Source organism: Apis florea, unplaced genomic scaffold (genome assembly GCF_048593485.1).
Source record: "Apis florea isolate Af1SG1 unplaced genomic scaffold, ASM4859348v1 contig_3802_pilon, whole genome shotgun sequence".
NCBI lineage: Eukaryota > Metazoa > Arthropoda > Insecta > Hymenoptera > Apidae > Apis > Apis florea.
The window spans coordinates 1,448,843-1,462,995 of record NW_028256863.1 but is presented as its reverse complement, the minus strand read 5'-3'; the positions used below and the strand labels follow the sequence as shown (position 1 = coordinate 1,462,995).

The 14,153-nt window shown below is 21.1% G+C and overlaps 3 protein-coding genes and 1 long non-coding RNA gene across 7 annotated transcripts; 1 reads left to right on the top strand and 3 right to left on the bottom strand.

The window, feature by feature from the left end:
- Positions 1–94: 94 nt before the first annotated feature.
- On the bottom strand, positions 95–2,355 carry LOC100867436 (glyceraldehyde-3-phosphate dehydrogenase 1). Of its 2 annotated transcripts, XM_012485141.3 has the most exons (8): positions 2,149–2,355; positions 1,919–1,989; positions 1,696–1,819; positions 1,476–1,591; positions 1,138–1,401; positions 776–936; positions 509–703; positions 95–412 (listed from the first exon to the last, which is right to left on the bottom strand). In XM_012485141.3, exons 1-8 carry the CDS (start codon positions 2,162–2,164, stop codon positions 295–297), a joined length of 1,065 nt encoding a protein of 354 aa, XP_012340595.2. In that variant the 5' UTR covers positions 2,165–2,355; the 3' UTR covers positions 95–294. The 2 variants fall into 2 exon arrangements, with proteins under 2 accessions (XP_012340595.2, XP_086772687.1); XM_086916561.1 differs by lacking the exon at positions 2,149–2,355 and having other exon boundaries at positions 1,919–2,135.
- LOC116414197 (uncharacterized) lies at positions 1,629–5,491 on the top strand. Of its 2 annotated transcripts, none has more exons than XR_015294953.1 (5): positions 1,629–1,887; positions 2,963–3,240; positions 3,329–3,428; positions 3,526–3,663; positions 3,770–5,491. It is a non-coding gene; the product is annotated as an uncharacterized LOC116414197 (long non-coding RNA). The 2 variants fall into 2 exon arrangements; XR_015294952.1 differs by lacking the exon at positions 1,629–1,887 and adding an exon at positions 1,937–2,468.
- LOC147656165 (putative hydroxyacid-oxoacid transhydrogenase, mitochondrial) lies at positions 3,851–9,241 on the bottom strand. 2 transcript variants are annotated; one of them, XM_012485140.3, is made up of 9 exons: positions 8,611–9,241; positions 8,061–8,233; positions 7,603–7,720; positions 7,131–7,394; positions 6,757–6,989; positions 6,379–6,609; positions 5,994–6,156; positions 5,627–5,908; positions 3,851–5,231 (listed from the first exon to the last, which is right to left on the bottom strand). In XM_012485140.3, exons 2-9 carry the CDS (start codon positions 8,111–8,113, stop codon positions 5,148–5,150), a joined length of 1,428 nt encoding a protein of 475 aa, XP_012340594.2. In that variant the 5' UTR covers positions 8,114–8,233; positions 8,611–9,241; the 3' UTR covers positions 3,851–5,147. The 2 variants fall into 2 exon arrangements, with proteins under 2 accessions (XP_012340594.2, XP_086772686.1); XM_086916560.1 differs by lacking the exons at positions 7,603–7,720; positions 8,061–8,233 and having other exon boundaries at positions 8,611–8,829.
- A 1,142-nt stretch (positions 9,242–10,383) lies between these two features.
- LOC100871730 (Type III alcohol dehydrogenase) lies at positions 10,384–13,852 on the bottom strand. Its single transcript, XM_003692705.4, has 8 exons — positions 13,573–13,852; positions 13,183–13,288; positions 12,749–13,012; positions 12,224–12,456; positions 11,849–12,079; positions 11,472–11,634; positions 11,110–11,391; positions 10,384–10,688 (listed from the first exon to the last, which is right to left on the bottom strand). The coding sequence occupies exons 1-8, from the start codon at positions 13,623–13,625 to the stop codon at positions 10,605–10,607; spliced, it is 1,416 nt and encodes a 471-aa protein (XP_003692753.1). The 5' UTR covers positions 13,626–13,852; the 3' UTR covers positions 10,384–10,604.
- Between the last annotated feature and the right edge of the window lie 301 nt (positions 13,853–14,153).

Below are 14,153 nucleotides of genomic sequence, written 5' to 3'. Positions count from 1 at the left end.
TATTACTGTAATAATACTTGTAAAATTTTTTTGTTTAAGGAATAAATTATAAAATTGATTATTTATTATATTTGTGTATAATATACAAATATTATTTATTTAATAATTTTATTTAAATCAAACTTTTATTCTTTTAAGGAAAAAAGTATACATACATAAAACAAAATGAAATAAATGAAATTTTAATGTAATAAATGATCTTTAAATTATCTAATTGAAAACATAGATAGAATAGACATATTACTTTACATAAAATGTAGTCTTATAATATATGCTTAGTACTGAATAAAATAATTAATCTTCACTTTCTTCTATCTCTTGTGGAGGTACTGGTATATTACCAGAATCAATTTGGTACATGTATAATATTAAATCCATTACACGATGCGCATAACCATATTCATTATCATACCTGTAAACATATATTCTTCATTAATTAACAAACAAAGTGAGATATTTATTTGATTCGTATATTTGTTTATACATTCAAAAATTATTCAAAAATTACCACGCAATAACTTTGATAAATGTACTTGTCTGAGGAATGCCAGCTTTAGCATCGAAAATACACGAATAAGTTGTCCTATTGAAATCGGATGATACACAGTCATCATCTGTATAACCCAATATACCTTTCAAATCGTTTTCTGATGCTGTTTTCATTGCTTCTTTTATCTCCTCATACGTTGTCGGTTTACTAACCCTAATCGTTATTAAATAGTGTCACAGAGTTACTGTATATCATTGTACATTTTATAATTTATGAAAACGTTACCTAAAAGTCATATCGCATAAAGAAACATTTGGGATTGGTACTCTAAAAGCTATTGCAGATATTTTCCCTTTAAGTTCAGGGATAATTTTATCCAATGATTTAGCAGCTCCTGAAGATGTTGGTATGATATTTTGAAGAGCGCCTCTACCGTCTCTCCACAACTACATATAATAATATAATGATATATTTAAATTAATATATAAATTAAATAATGGTTAATCGTGCATATTTTATTATATATGATGTAGAATAATAATAACTGTAAAAAAAAAAAAAAATTAACAACTATTAAAAATATGTATAATTAGTTAAACGTAATTGGAAAACGTGATATAAAATATTTTTTTTTTTTTAATAATTACTTTCCCTCTTTCCAAAGGTCCGTCTAATGTTCGTTGCATCGACGTTAAAGCGTGCACACTGCTAATCATTACTTCAATAACATCGAATTTATCATGCATTAATCGAATGATCGGTGCTGCACAATTTGTCGTGCAAGACGCGGCCGATACTATTTTACCCTTTTTCGGATCGTAACAAGTATGATTCACCCCGTAAACTATCATCGGCGCGTCTACAGAAGGGGCGGTAATAATCACTCTCTTCCCACCACCATCCATATGCAACTAAAATAAATCACGACTTTTTCTATCTCTAATATTATTTCTCAGGATCGCGTAGAAATTAAAGATGGATTTACGCTTGCTTTTTCTAACGTGGTAAAAAGGCCAGTGGATTCAATTACGTATGTCACACCCGCGCCTCTCCAATTTATTTTACATGGATTCTTTTCCTGGGATGTGGCTATTTTGTTGTCTTCGTAAAAAAAAAAAAAAAAAAAAAAAAGAAAAGAAAAAAAAAAGGATTGTCAATTTTGAAAATTTAAAAAATTCAATAATCTATCTTAAATAAATAAATACCTCCGATAATAATGTGCCCATTTTCACATTGTATTTTTAAAGGATACGCTCCATGAGTCGAGTCAAATTTGAACAGATATATCATATAATCGGTCGAAATATATGGATCATTAACCAACTTGACCTAATGGAATATAATTATTCTGTGCCCCTTCTTTAGGATAGAAAAAAATTTTCCACGCGAGTATACAAGTATATTGTAATATCGTTAATCAATCGTTACCGTAATATCCTTTTCGATACAAGCACGTAAACACATTCTCCCTATTCTTCCAAATCCATTAATTCCTACAACTGGAATAATTTTAAACGATAAAATTATTATATCCGATATACTATATACTATTATTAAAAAGTTTACATGGTGCATGGTTTGTATTATGTCAAAAAATCAATAGCACGAATTTGTATGCAAAATTGGTGGATACATATCAAAAAGTAATAATTTCTTACCGAGATCTTTTGACATTTGATATTTTTCTTACAAAGAAAAAAACGTCTCAAGAGTGATATATTTTGAGGAGGATGAGAAAGAATATTTTGTATAAATAAGTACTTATTTCGTACTTAAGTCCTAATTTGTTTAAAGAAAACACAACATTGCTTTGAATACAGCATATATTTTGAAGTAGTATCAAATTTAGATATTCATTTTCAAATAACTATTATGAGATATATACTTTGAAATTATTTCATGACGGATATAATACATAATATTTCCGACAAGATGTTTAAAACAGGTCATACACTTTGTCTATTTCCAAATATTTTAAGTAAATATTATTTGACATTAAAGGAAATACCATATTATAATAATATTCTTATTATAATTCGAGATAATAATAAGTTTGATAATAACCAAAACATAGTTTTTGCTAAACGCATTTAAATTATTAAATTTATTTCTTTTACGAAATAAAATTTATCCCTATTCATTCATTTCAACATTATTCTTGATTATATTATACGCGTATATATACTTTTATAAATGAATTCGCCTTTTCCTTTTCGAAATGACCAAAAAATATTATATATCGATGTAGGATATACATATATACATATATATATAGTTATATATAGTTATGATTTTTTTTTAGCTTCATCGGTTAATTTTAACTTGAATAATAATAAACTATATCATATTTATCCATATTAACTCGTCAGTACCATATACTATATTCGTTTTGAAAAATATTGTGTATTGAAAATTTTTAATTTATTTGGCAGGCACGTTCGTTCAAATCTTTTGAAATTTTTTTTTTTACAGATTTAAAGTATTTTTGTATAATTTAATCGGTTCAAGATGAAGGATCCAAAATCAATTGATATCTGAATAGTAACAGTCAAGTAAAAATAAGACTCGTATAATTTATAAGGAATTTATTTATTTAAAGCAAATAGTACAAGTTACAAATTCTCAGAATTCATATTTGAAGTGTAATTTAATCTTCCTTTGAACGAATATCGTAAATTCACGGCACTATTATTATTTTTTTGTATATACTATTTGCTACAACCATTGTGAAGAGTGAAATAGTTTAAAAGGTAAACATCAACATTATTATTAGTAGTGGGGAGGATTAAATCAAAGACATTCCTCATAAATATAAATGAACCACTCTTATATTCGCAGTCGACGGAACTAGTTCAAATTGTGAAATACGAAAATGAATATTTGTTGATAGAGTGGTATATCTCAAGGAGGTTCGACGGTGAATAAATTAATATTGAAGGTATATAACATATCATTATTTTATTTGCATATATATATATATTCATATTGAATAAAAATCAACAACAATTACAAAATATCATTTAATATTTTTATAGTTTGAACGTAATATTCAACGATTTAAAGAAATAATATGGATAATATAATATTTTAATAACATAATGGATATGGAAAATTATTTACGCAAAGTTACAGCAAAAGTAAAATTCAAACATCATTCTGATAAAATATTTAAGGTAATTAATTGCTACATGTAATTTTAAATTATATTAGTGAAATAAGTTTTATTGCAAGTTTTATAACAAGAAAAATTAACTATTTTCTTAATATTATAAATTTCAGAAGTTAACTTTTTAAGAGTTTTGGCCCGAAAAAAATAAATATTTTTGAATTAAAAATTTTTACAATATTCACCATAAAAAATGAATTTTCCAAAAAACTTTTATTCCTATATCATGTATACATTAAACGTAAAAAATCTTACTATATAAATTTTATAAGACAAATTTTACAACATCATATATGAAAAATGAAACCGAAGACAAAAAAATATTTGATATACTAGAAACAGTATCTATTTCATTTGAATTGAGTTTGAATAGGAATTATTTTGAAAAATGTTTATAAATCAAACTAATTATATATCTAATAAAATTAGACATTTTTTTTTAATATAAAAAAATTGATAATACATGCTTTTAGATATTAATTGATATCATTAGAAATTTAAAATATCATTTGTATCATATGAATGAAAAATTTACTATTTATTATCATTTAATATAATATATAAATGATATTTATATATTTTAATGATTTCATATTGATTTAGTCACTAAGCATGTATTCATATTTTTATATTTTAAAAGAAAAATGATATCTTATGCTCAATACATTTTTCAAAATAATAAAAAATCATTTATCAACTATTAAGCAGTAAAATGATATCAATAAATTATTATATTGATATTAATTTTACAATATTAATCATTAAATTAAATATATAAAATCGATCAATTCATGTTACCAATAATTCTACATTTTTCGATGATGTGTATATTAAAAGAATTATTTCTATCAAAATTTTATATAACAAATACTTTTCAAAAATTCATTAAATTTATAGTGAGATTTATAAAATAAAATTTGACTGCTTCGGATAGTATTAATCTGTAGCTAATCTCTAATTTTTTGAAAATTTTAATATCAATGATAAATGTGTGATGATTTAATAAACATATACAATATACTTGATACGAATAATTAGATTTTGTATTTTGCAAAATTGAAATTATTGAAATATGTACAATCTTATAAAAATAAGAATTTATTAATGATTACATCATAAAATATAAGTCATTAAATTCAAAGGTCCTTATCATCGTTCTTGTAATGATGAATGCTTTATTAAGGATTTTTTGGTAAAAAAAATGACTTTATAGATGCTATCAATTGGTTATTTGTATCGATACTAGATGTCAATATATTTTTTTTGATTTAATCATATTCTTAATATGTAATATGTTTTATTCTCAATTTTTAATTTATTACTTCAAATTATTTTGTTCATATAATAATTATCAAAAAATATAACATTTATTTAAAAAATAGATTAAAAATTTATTAAAGATAATAAAATTTCATTTAGAAAAAATTAGATATTAAAAAATAGTTTATATAATATTCTTAAAAAAAATATGCTTTAGAAATTACTTTTCTCTTAATATATTCTAAAAGAGTTTTCAAATATTTGAGCTAAATCTTCTCTTGTATGTTTTCGTGGTGCTAATTTCGTAAGACGTTTCTGTTAATAATATAAAATTAATTTATAATATTAATGAAAAAAAATATAAAAATTATATATGTAACCATAATGTATGTATAAAATATTGTATGATCATACCAAAAAATTTAAAATGTAAAAATATATATATATATATTATATTACATGACAATTGTTAATTCGTCATATATATTAGCATATGAAATTAAAAATATATGACAAATTTACTTAATTGTCATTCATTCATGTATGGTGACCAATAAATCACTATTTAAAATTAATTGTAAATTTTCTTTCACTTATCAAAATACATAATTAAATACCTTATTTAATATTAATAGTCATAATATCATTTAATAGTTATGATAACTAAATATATAATAAAAAGATCATATGATAAAAATGACAATGCTCACTTGTCGCAATGCACCTTCCACTAAAATAGGAATATCTTCCTTTTTGAAACCTAATTCAGTCAAACCATTTTCAATTTTCATCATTTGCATATATTTTCTTATAATGTCTGCTAATATTTTGCCAGCATCACTTTTTTTAGCTTGACTAATATCAGCACCAAGTAATTCAGCAGCTTCTAAATGTTTTTCTGGACATGCACTTCCAGTAAAGGAAAATACAGCAGGTGCAGTTATAACAACTGACAATCCATGTGGCACTATAACATGACTCTTGTCATAATCCTGTAACAAACAATGAATATTTAAGTTATTTTTAATACTTAGCATAAAAATTATATTTGCATTTTATTATATGTATTATACATACTGTAGGTTGAAAACTTTCTGCATGTCCACTAATAGGATAAGAAAGTGCATGACAAAGATGAACTCCTGCATTACTAAATCCAACACCTGCCATGGTACTTGCAAGATGCATGTTACTCCTAGCTTCAATATCATCTTGATTATACACTGCTCTCTTAAAATATCTATATATAAAAAAAATAGTAAAAATATTATATTTTTTCTGTAATTTTTAATTATTATTTCATTATTTATTTATAATTAAAAATAATTGATTTTTTAAAGAAATTGAAAAATAAAGATAAATTATAAATATAAATCATATTAAAAATATACAAATATAAATTATATTTACATTATTAACTATTACAACATTATTTTTCATCATAATAAAGATAATTATTAACTTGTATATTATTTGAAGAGTAAATTTTGACCATACATCACTAATAGGATTGCTACCTTGGTAGGTTGGTCTAAGAATTGGATTGGAAGGACAAGTTCTTTCTGTATATGGTAATGCAGTAAAAGATTCAAGAGCATTACATAATACATCAAAGCCAGAATAAGCACAGACTCTTTCTGGCAAACTCAATGTATGGTTTGGATCAATAAGACCCAAAGTGGGTCTTAAAGCTCTGAAAATAATTCTCAAATTATTCTAAGTGATTTAATAATAACATTTAATAATATATAACAAATATATAATTTATAAATTATATATCATCATAAAATGTAAATAATCATACAACAATAATATTATTACAATATTATAACTTATTAACCTATTAATAATTCCAATTTTGGCTTTAAGTGGTTCGTAATTAAAGATACAAATACCACTTGTTTCTGAACCAGTACCAAAAGTGGTTGGTACAGCTACTAATGGTTTTAATTTCACTGTAATTGGTTTTTCTTTACCAACAGGTTTATTTACATAATCTAAAAAATCTGCTTGTGGATCAGAACTATAAAGATTTGCTACCTTACAAGTATCTATTACTGAACCACCTCCTATCTAATAAAAAAATTAATTCTATGCTTTAAATTTAAAATTTTTTTTTTCTTAAGATATAAAATTCCTTGATAAATTTTTATAATAATATATTAAGAAAATAATCAAAATTTTCAAGAAACTTGTTATATGTTTATTTCTTACCGCTACAAAACTATCAAATTTTTTGAATTTAACAAATTCAATACAGTCTTTTAAACTCTGTTCTGTAGGTTCTATACGTACATTATCATAAACTGTAGTTTGATTTTTATATTTAATAAGACTGTTCATAGCAATTTTAACAGGTGATAAATTTACTAAATTAGAATCTGTTATTAAACATACATTTTTAGAACCAAAATTTTGCATATCCATACCCAATTCTCTTGTAACACCAATACCATATCGTAGTGTAGGAGAAGTTATCTGCAAATATTTTTATTAAATTTTAAAATTATTAAAATTTATTTTATTAATAAAATAAATTTAATCAAAAAAATTTTATATTAAGTATAAATTTTTTTTCTTGATACTTTGTATTTCATAATTATTTAATCCACAATAAACATAGATTGAATATAAGAAATTATTTATCTCTTTATATAATATATATATAAATATTAAAAATACATGCCTCAAATGCATATTCTTTTGTTAGTATGGCATTAGTCACTGTGCTTTGATTTTTTTTTAATTCATAAAAGATAAATATAGTTGTATTTCCTGGATTTGCATAAAATGGACATTTACATCTATAAATTACATCTTTAAATTAATCTAAATTAATTAATATCAATCAAATTAATAATAATCAAAAACAAAAATTATTTATATTCATACATAGAAATATATTAGTATTAAAATATTATAATATATTAGTATTATAATATTAATTTTTCAGAATAATTTTAATATAATATATATATGTATATAATATATATATGTGTATATCAATATACTAAAAGATTTTATTAATATAATTACAAAAATAATTTACAAATAATTGTAAAAATAATTTTTAAAATAAAATAATTGTAAAATTTTATATATTTATATTATATTATATATACATATATGTATATGCATACTTACAATTGAAAAGAAATAACTTGTAATAGATCTAAATTAGATTTTTTAAAAAGCATTTTTTTGAATATAATATTTAAAGGATTTAAAGAAAAAAATATTGATTTTTTAAAAATTGTTGATTGATCTATAATGTTCTATAATCAGTACTGAATATTTGAATATAATTCTCTTGTTATCTGCAATAATATTTATATACATAATATTATAGTATTATCAATGTTCAAATTTTTAATATCAAATAATTTAAAAAAATTTTTAAAATAGAATCTTTTGTTAATAGAAAACAAATAATAAATAATATAATTATTTTTATTTTAAATATTTTTTTTAACAAAATAAGTTAAAAAATAAAATAAATTATCATATTGTAAATACTTGATCAAAATATACTATATTTTTATTTTAATTGGACATATAATAAATTTGAGAATTGAAACAGTTTTTATTAAATTATTAATATCATTCTTTACAAAATAAAATTTATTTCTATTCATTTATTTATTTTAACGTAACAATTATATCTTATTCTTGATTATATTATACACATACATACCTTTACAAATTGAATTCTTCTTTTTCAAATAATTAGAAATATTAACATTATATATATAGTGTATGCATATATGATTTTTTCATTTTCATTTTATTCTTTAGTTTCATTGGCTCATTTTAACTTGAGTAATAATAAAATATATAATATTTAATTATATTAATTCATTATCAATATATATTAATGTCGTATAAGAAAAATATTATGTAAAAAAGATTAGCGCTAAAAATATAATATAAATATAAAATGTTTCGACGGTTATAGTTTAAAATAAAATAAAAATAATTAATATCGTGCTTTCAATTATTTTCGATATGTGAATCGATTATACCACTCTGTCATCCATTTTAGTAGTATCTGCAAAAGCGAATAAGAAATTCTGCACAAGGATCTAGTGTATCAGATAAGTAAATATTTTTCGATTGTTATTTTGTGATTTATATCAATTATTTAATGTCAATAATATTGATTTCTTTATACTTATGAATCAGATGACATTTAAAAAACGTGTAACAGAAAATAAAATATAAGTCAATATATAATAAGCAAAATATTTCTTCTAAAATATTATGTATATTGATGGACACTGATTATTGAAAGCATGATATTATCGTAACAATTCTCCATTGTTTTTTTTATTCTAACGATCTAGAATTTGTCAATTTTACCTTTTCATTTTATCTTATCTTTTTATATTTTTATATTTTATATATATTTTTTAGCATTTATCGCATTGGATTCATTTTAAATATAATAAACGAAAATATAATCTCGTATATACGTTTTTTCAAATTATTATATTAAATTTATTATTTATTTAATATTATTGTCTTATAATTATTAAATTATTATTAACAAAATATAAAACTAATCAATAGATTATTATTTTTATATCAAAAATAATGTTCATGATTATTATATTATTTAGTTTTCTTTTAAAAATAATGTTTTTGTTAATTTAAAGTTTAAAAAATAAATATTAATAAAATTATTTTATCAGAAAATTAAATATTATTAAATCCTTTTATTTCTTAAAAAAATTTTTATTTCTCAAAAATAACTTACCTTAATACGATAACAAATAACCACATGGTAAAGTTAATTGTTTTGTTTCGTTTAGTTATAAATATATAACTTGCTATGAAAAATCTATTGCAACATAAAATATAAATATAAAATTTATCCTAAAATATAATAAATTTTATACTAAATTAGTTAAAACAGTAAAAAAGCAGCTGCATTATTTTTTACTCTTTTTTTTCAAAATCGGAATTTCTAGCTTCAATTTTATTTAAAATTTACTTGTTAGCATCATTCGCTTAAAAATTTTAAAATTTTTTGTACAGATCTGTATAATTTAATCGATTCAAGATGAAGAATACAAAATAAATAATATTATTTATAATAATAATATTTGAATATTAAGTAAAAATAAGACTCATGTAATTTATAAAGAATTATATATTTGAAACAAATAGTACAATGAATTATGAATCTTAAAATTTTATTTGAAGAGTAATTTAATCTTTGAATGAATATCGTAAATTCACGATACTATTATAATTATTTTTTGTATATTATGTGCTACAACTTTTATTAGTGAGTATTAGTGATTATTATTACTGAGAATTAAATCAAGAACATTTATGATAAATTTAAATAAAATTATCTTATATTCATTCAAGAAAATTAATAATATACGAAAATGAACATTTATTTTTAGAATGGTATTTTTTAAGGAAATTCGATGATAAATAAATTAATACTATTAAGATATATGATATATGATTGTTTTACTAATATATTTATATATTTACATTTATATATTTAAATTATTAGTTCAGATTATTTCGTTCATATAATTTATAAAAAAAAATGTTTATAAAAAATAGATTAAAGATAATATTTCATTTAGAAAAAATTAAATATTAAAAATTATTATTTATTGTCCTTATTTATTGTTTTTAAAAAATTTGACTTTAAAAATTAATTTTCTTTTAATATATTGTAAAAGAATTTTCAAATAATTGGGCTAAATCCTCTCTTGATTGTTCTCGTGGTGCTAATTTCGTAATACGATGCTATAAATAATATAAAATTAAATTAGTTTATAATATAAATAAAAAAAGCATATAAATTATATACAAATGTAACTCTAAAATAAAATAATTCATGATCATCAAAAAAGAAATATATATAAATACATAGTATTTATATATAGTAATCATATATATAATTATATATATAATTGTATATATATAGTAATATAATAATATTTAATTCATATATTAGTATATGAAATTAAAAATATATGACAAATTTATATTATATATATATATTATATGCTAATAAATCACATTTTAAATTGATTGTAAATTGCTTTTTACTTATCAAAATACATAATTAAATATTCTGCTTAATAATATTAAAGTCATTCTTCTAATATTCTTATTTAATATTTATAATAGAGAGAAAAAAAATAATTATAATGAATTTGCTTACTTGTGGTAATGTGCCTTCCACTAAAGTAGGAATGTCTTCTTTTTTGAAACCTAATTCAACCAAACCATTTTCAATTTTCATCATCTGCATATATTCTCTTACAGTATCTGCTAATATTTTGCCTGCATCGCTTTTTTTAGCTCGACTAATATCAGTACCAAGTAATTCAGCAGCTTCTAAATGTCTTTCTGCACATGCATTTCCAGTAAAGGAAAATACAGCAGGTGCAGTTATAACAACTGACAGTCCATGTGGCACTATAGGATGATCTTTGCTATAACCCTATAATAAACAGTGTATTTAAATTTTCTCTAATTTAATTTTTTTTAATATAATTACTTTAATAGAATTTTTATAAGTACCATAGGCTGAAAATTCCGTACATTTCCACTAATAGGATAAGAAAGTGCATGACAAAGATGAACTCCTGCATTACCAAATCCAACACCTGCCATGGTACTTGCAAGATGCATGTTGCTTCTAGCTTCAAGATCATCTTGATTATACACTGCTCTCTTAAAATATCTATATATAAAAAAAATAGTAAAAATATATTTTTTCTGTAATTTTTAATTATTATTTCATTATTTATTTATAATTAAAAATAATTGATTTTTTTAAAAAATTCGAAAACAAAAATAAATTATAGATATAAACCATTATATAAATTTATATTTTTTAAATTTTATTTATTTAATATTTTTTTTAGCAAACATAATAAATAAAAATAAGTATTTACTTATGCATTATTCGAAGAGCATATTTTGACCATACGTCACTAATAGGATTGCTTCCTTGGTAGGCTGGTCTAAGTATCGGATTAGAAGGACAAGTTCTTTCAGTATATGGTAATGCAGTAAAAGATTCAAGAGCATGACATAGTACATCAAAGCCAGAATAAGCACAAACTCTTTCTGGCAAACTCAATGTATGGTTTGGATCAATAAGTCCCAAAGTGGGTTTTAATGCTCTACAAACAATTTCTTAAATTTAATTTTAAACTTAATAATAATATTTAATAACATATGACAAATATATAATTTATATGTAAAATATGATCATAAAGCAATAATTTTATTGCAATATTATAAATTTATAAATTTATAATATTTACCTATTAGCAATTCCAGTTTTAGCTTTAAGTGGTTGATAATCAAAGATAGAAACACCAGTTGTTTCTGAACCAGTACCAGATGTAGTTGGTACAGCTATTAATGGTTTTAATTGTACTGTAACTGGTTTTCCTTTACCAATAGGTGCATTTACATAATCTAAGAAATCTGCTTGTGGATCAGAACTATAAAGATTTGCTACCTTACAAGTATCAATCACTGAACCACCTCCTATCTGATAAAAAAATTAATTTTATATTTTAAATTGTCCTACATCAAATAAATATTATTAAATATATATACTATTATTAATTTTATAAAATTTAAATAAAAATAATTACTTTTTTATTTTTGATTTCTTAATAAGAATAATTATCTTCTGAACTCTACTTTTTAATAAATAGATTTAATTTCCTATTTTTTAAAATGTAAAATTCTTTGCTAATTAAGTAATATATTTTTATAATATATTTCAAGAAAATATAAATTAAACATTTCGAAAAACTTGTTATATATTTATCTCTTACCGCTATAAAAGCATCAAATTTTCCATGTTTAACAAACTCAATAGAATCTTTTAAACTTTGTTCTGTGGGTTCTACGCGTACATTGTCATAAACTGAAGTTTGAATACCATGTTTAGTAAGGCTATCCATAGCAGTTTTAACAGGTGGTAAATTTATTAAATTGGAATCTGTCATTAAACATACATTTTTGGAACCAAAATTTTGCATATCCATACCCAATTCTCTTGTAACACCAATACCATATCGTACTGTAGAAGAAGCCATCTGCAAATATTTTTATTAAGATAATATTAATAAAATAAATTTAATCATAAAATTTTATACACATAAATTTTCTTTTTTGATAAATTTATTTCTATTTGATCAAGCTTCATTATATTATTAATATAGGTTATTATTATAGGGTATTATCTTTAAATATTGCAAATACATACCTCAAATGCATATTCTTTTATTAATGTAGCATTAGCCACTGTACTTTGAACTTTTTTTAGTTCACATAAAGTACCTCTTGGATTTGCATGGGCCGGGCATTTACAGCTATAAAAAATTTAGATCAATCAATATACCAAAGATAAAAATTTTCTTGTTCTAGAAATATACATAGAAATATATTAATATTAAGATAATATTAATTTTTCAAAAAATATAGTTTGTATTTCTATAATATATATAATATATATGTATATGTAAATATTGATATTATAAAATATAATATATTATATAAAAATTAAAATATACAATAATTTATAAAAATAGTTTTTAACATAAATTAATTGTATAATTTTATATATTTATACTGTATATCTATATAATATACTTACGATTGAGAAGAAATAACTTGTAATAGATCTAAAATACGTCTTTTGGAAAGCATTTTTTAATAACAAATTTTTAACTATAAAATAAAGATTTAAAATTTGAATATAAAAGTATTAATTAGAAAAAATATTAATTTTTAAAAACTGATCGATCTATGGCGTTCTTTAATTACTAAAATATACTAAACATTCGGATACAATTCTCTCTTATCTATAATGAAATAATTTTTTGGTCGTATCAGTACCGTATCAATGTTTAGATTTTCTTTAAAATCAAATGATTAAAAAATAAAAATTTTCAAATAGAAAATTTATAATCTTTTATTGATTGAAATAGAACAAATAATAAATAATATTATTATCTTTAAATTATATTTTAAATATTTTTATAAAAAAATCTTTTTTTATTATATTATCTCTGTTATATTTTAAATATTTTTATAAAAAAATAACTTAAAAAATAGAACAAATTATCATATTTCAAATAAATATTTGAGGAGTAAACTGATTAAAATGCATTATTAGTTTTTTTTGCGTTAACATCGATTATATTTGAGGTCAAAGATTCTGAAATACATATGAAT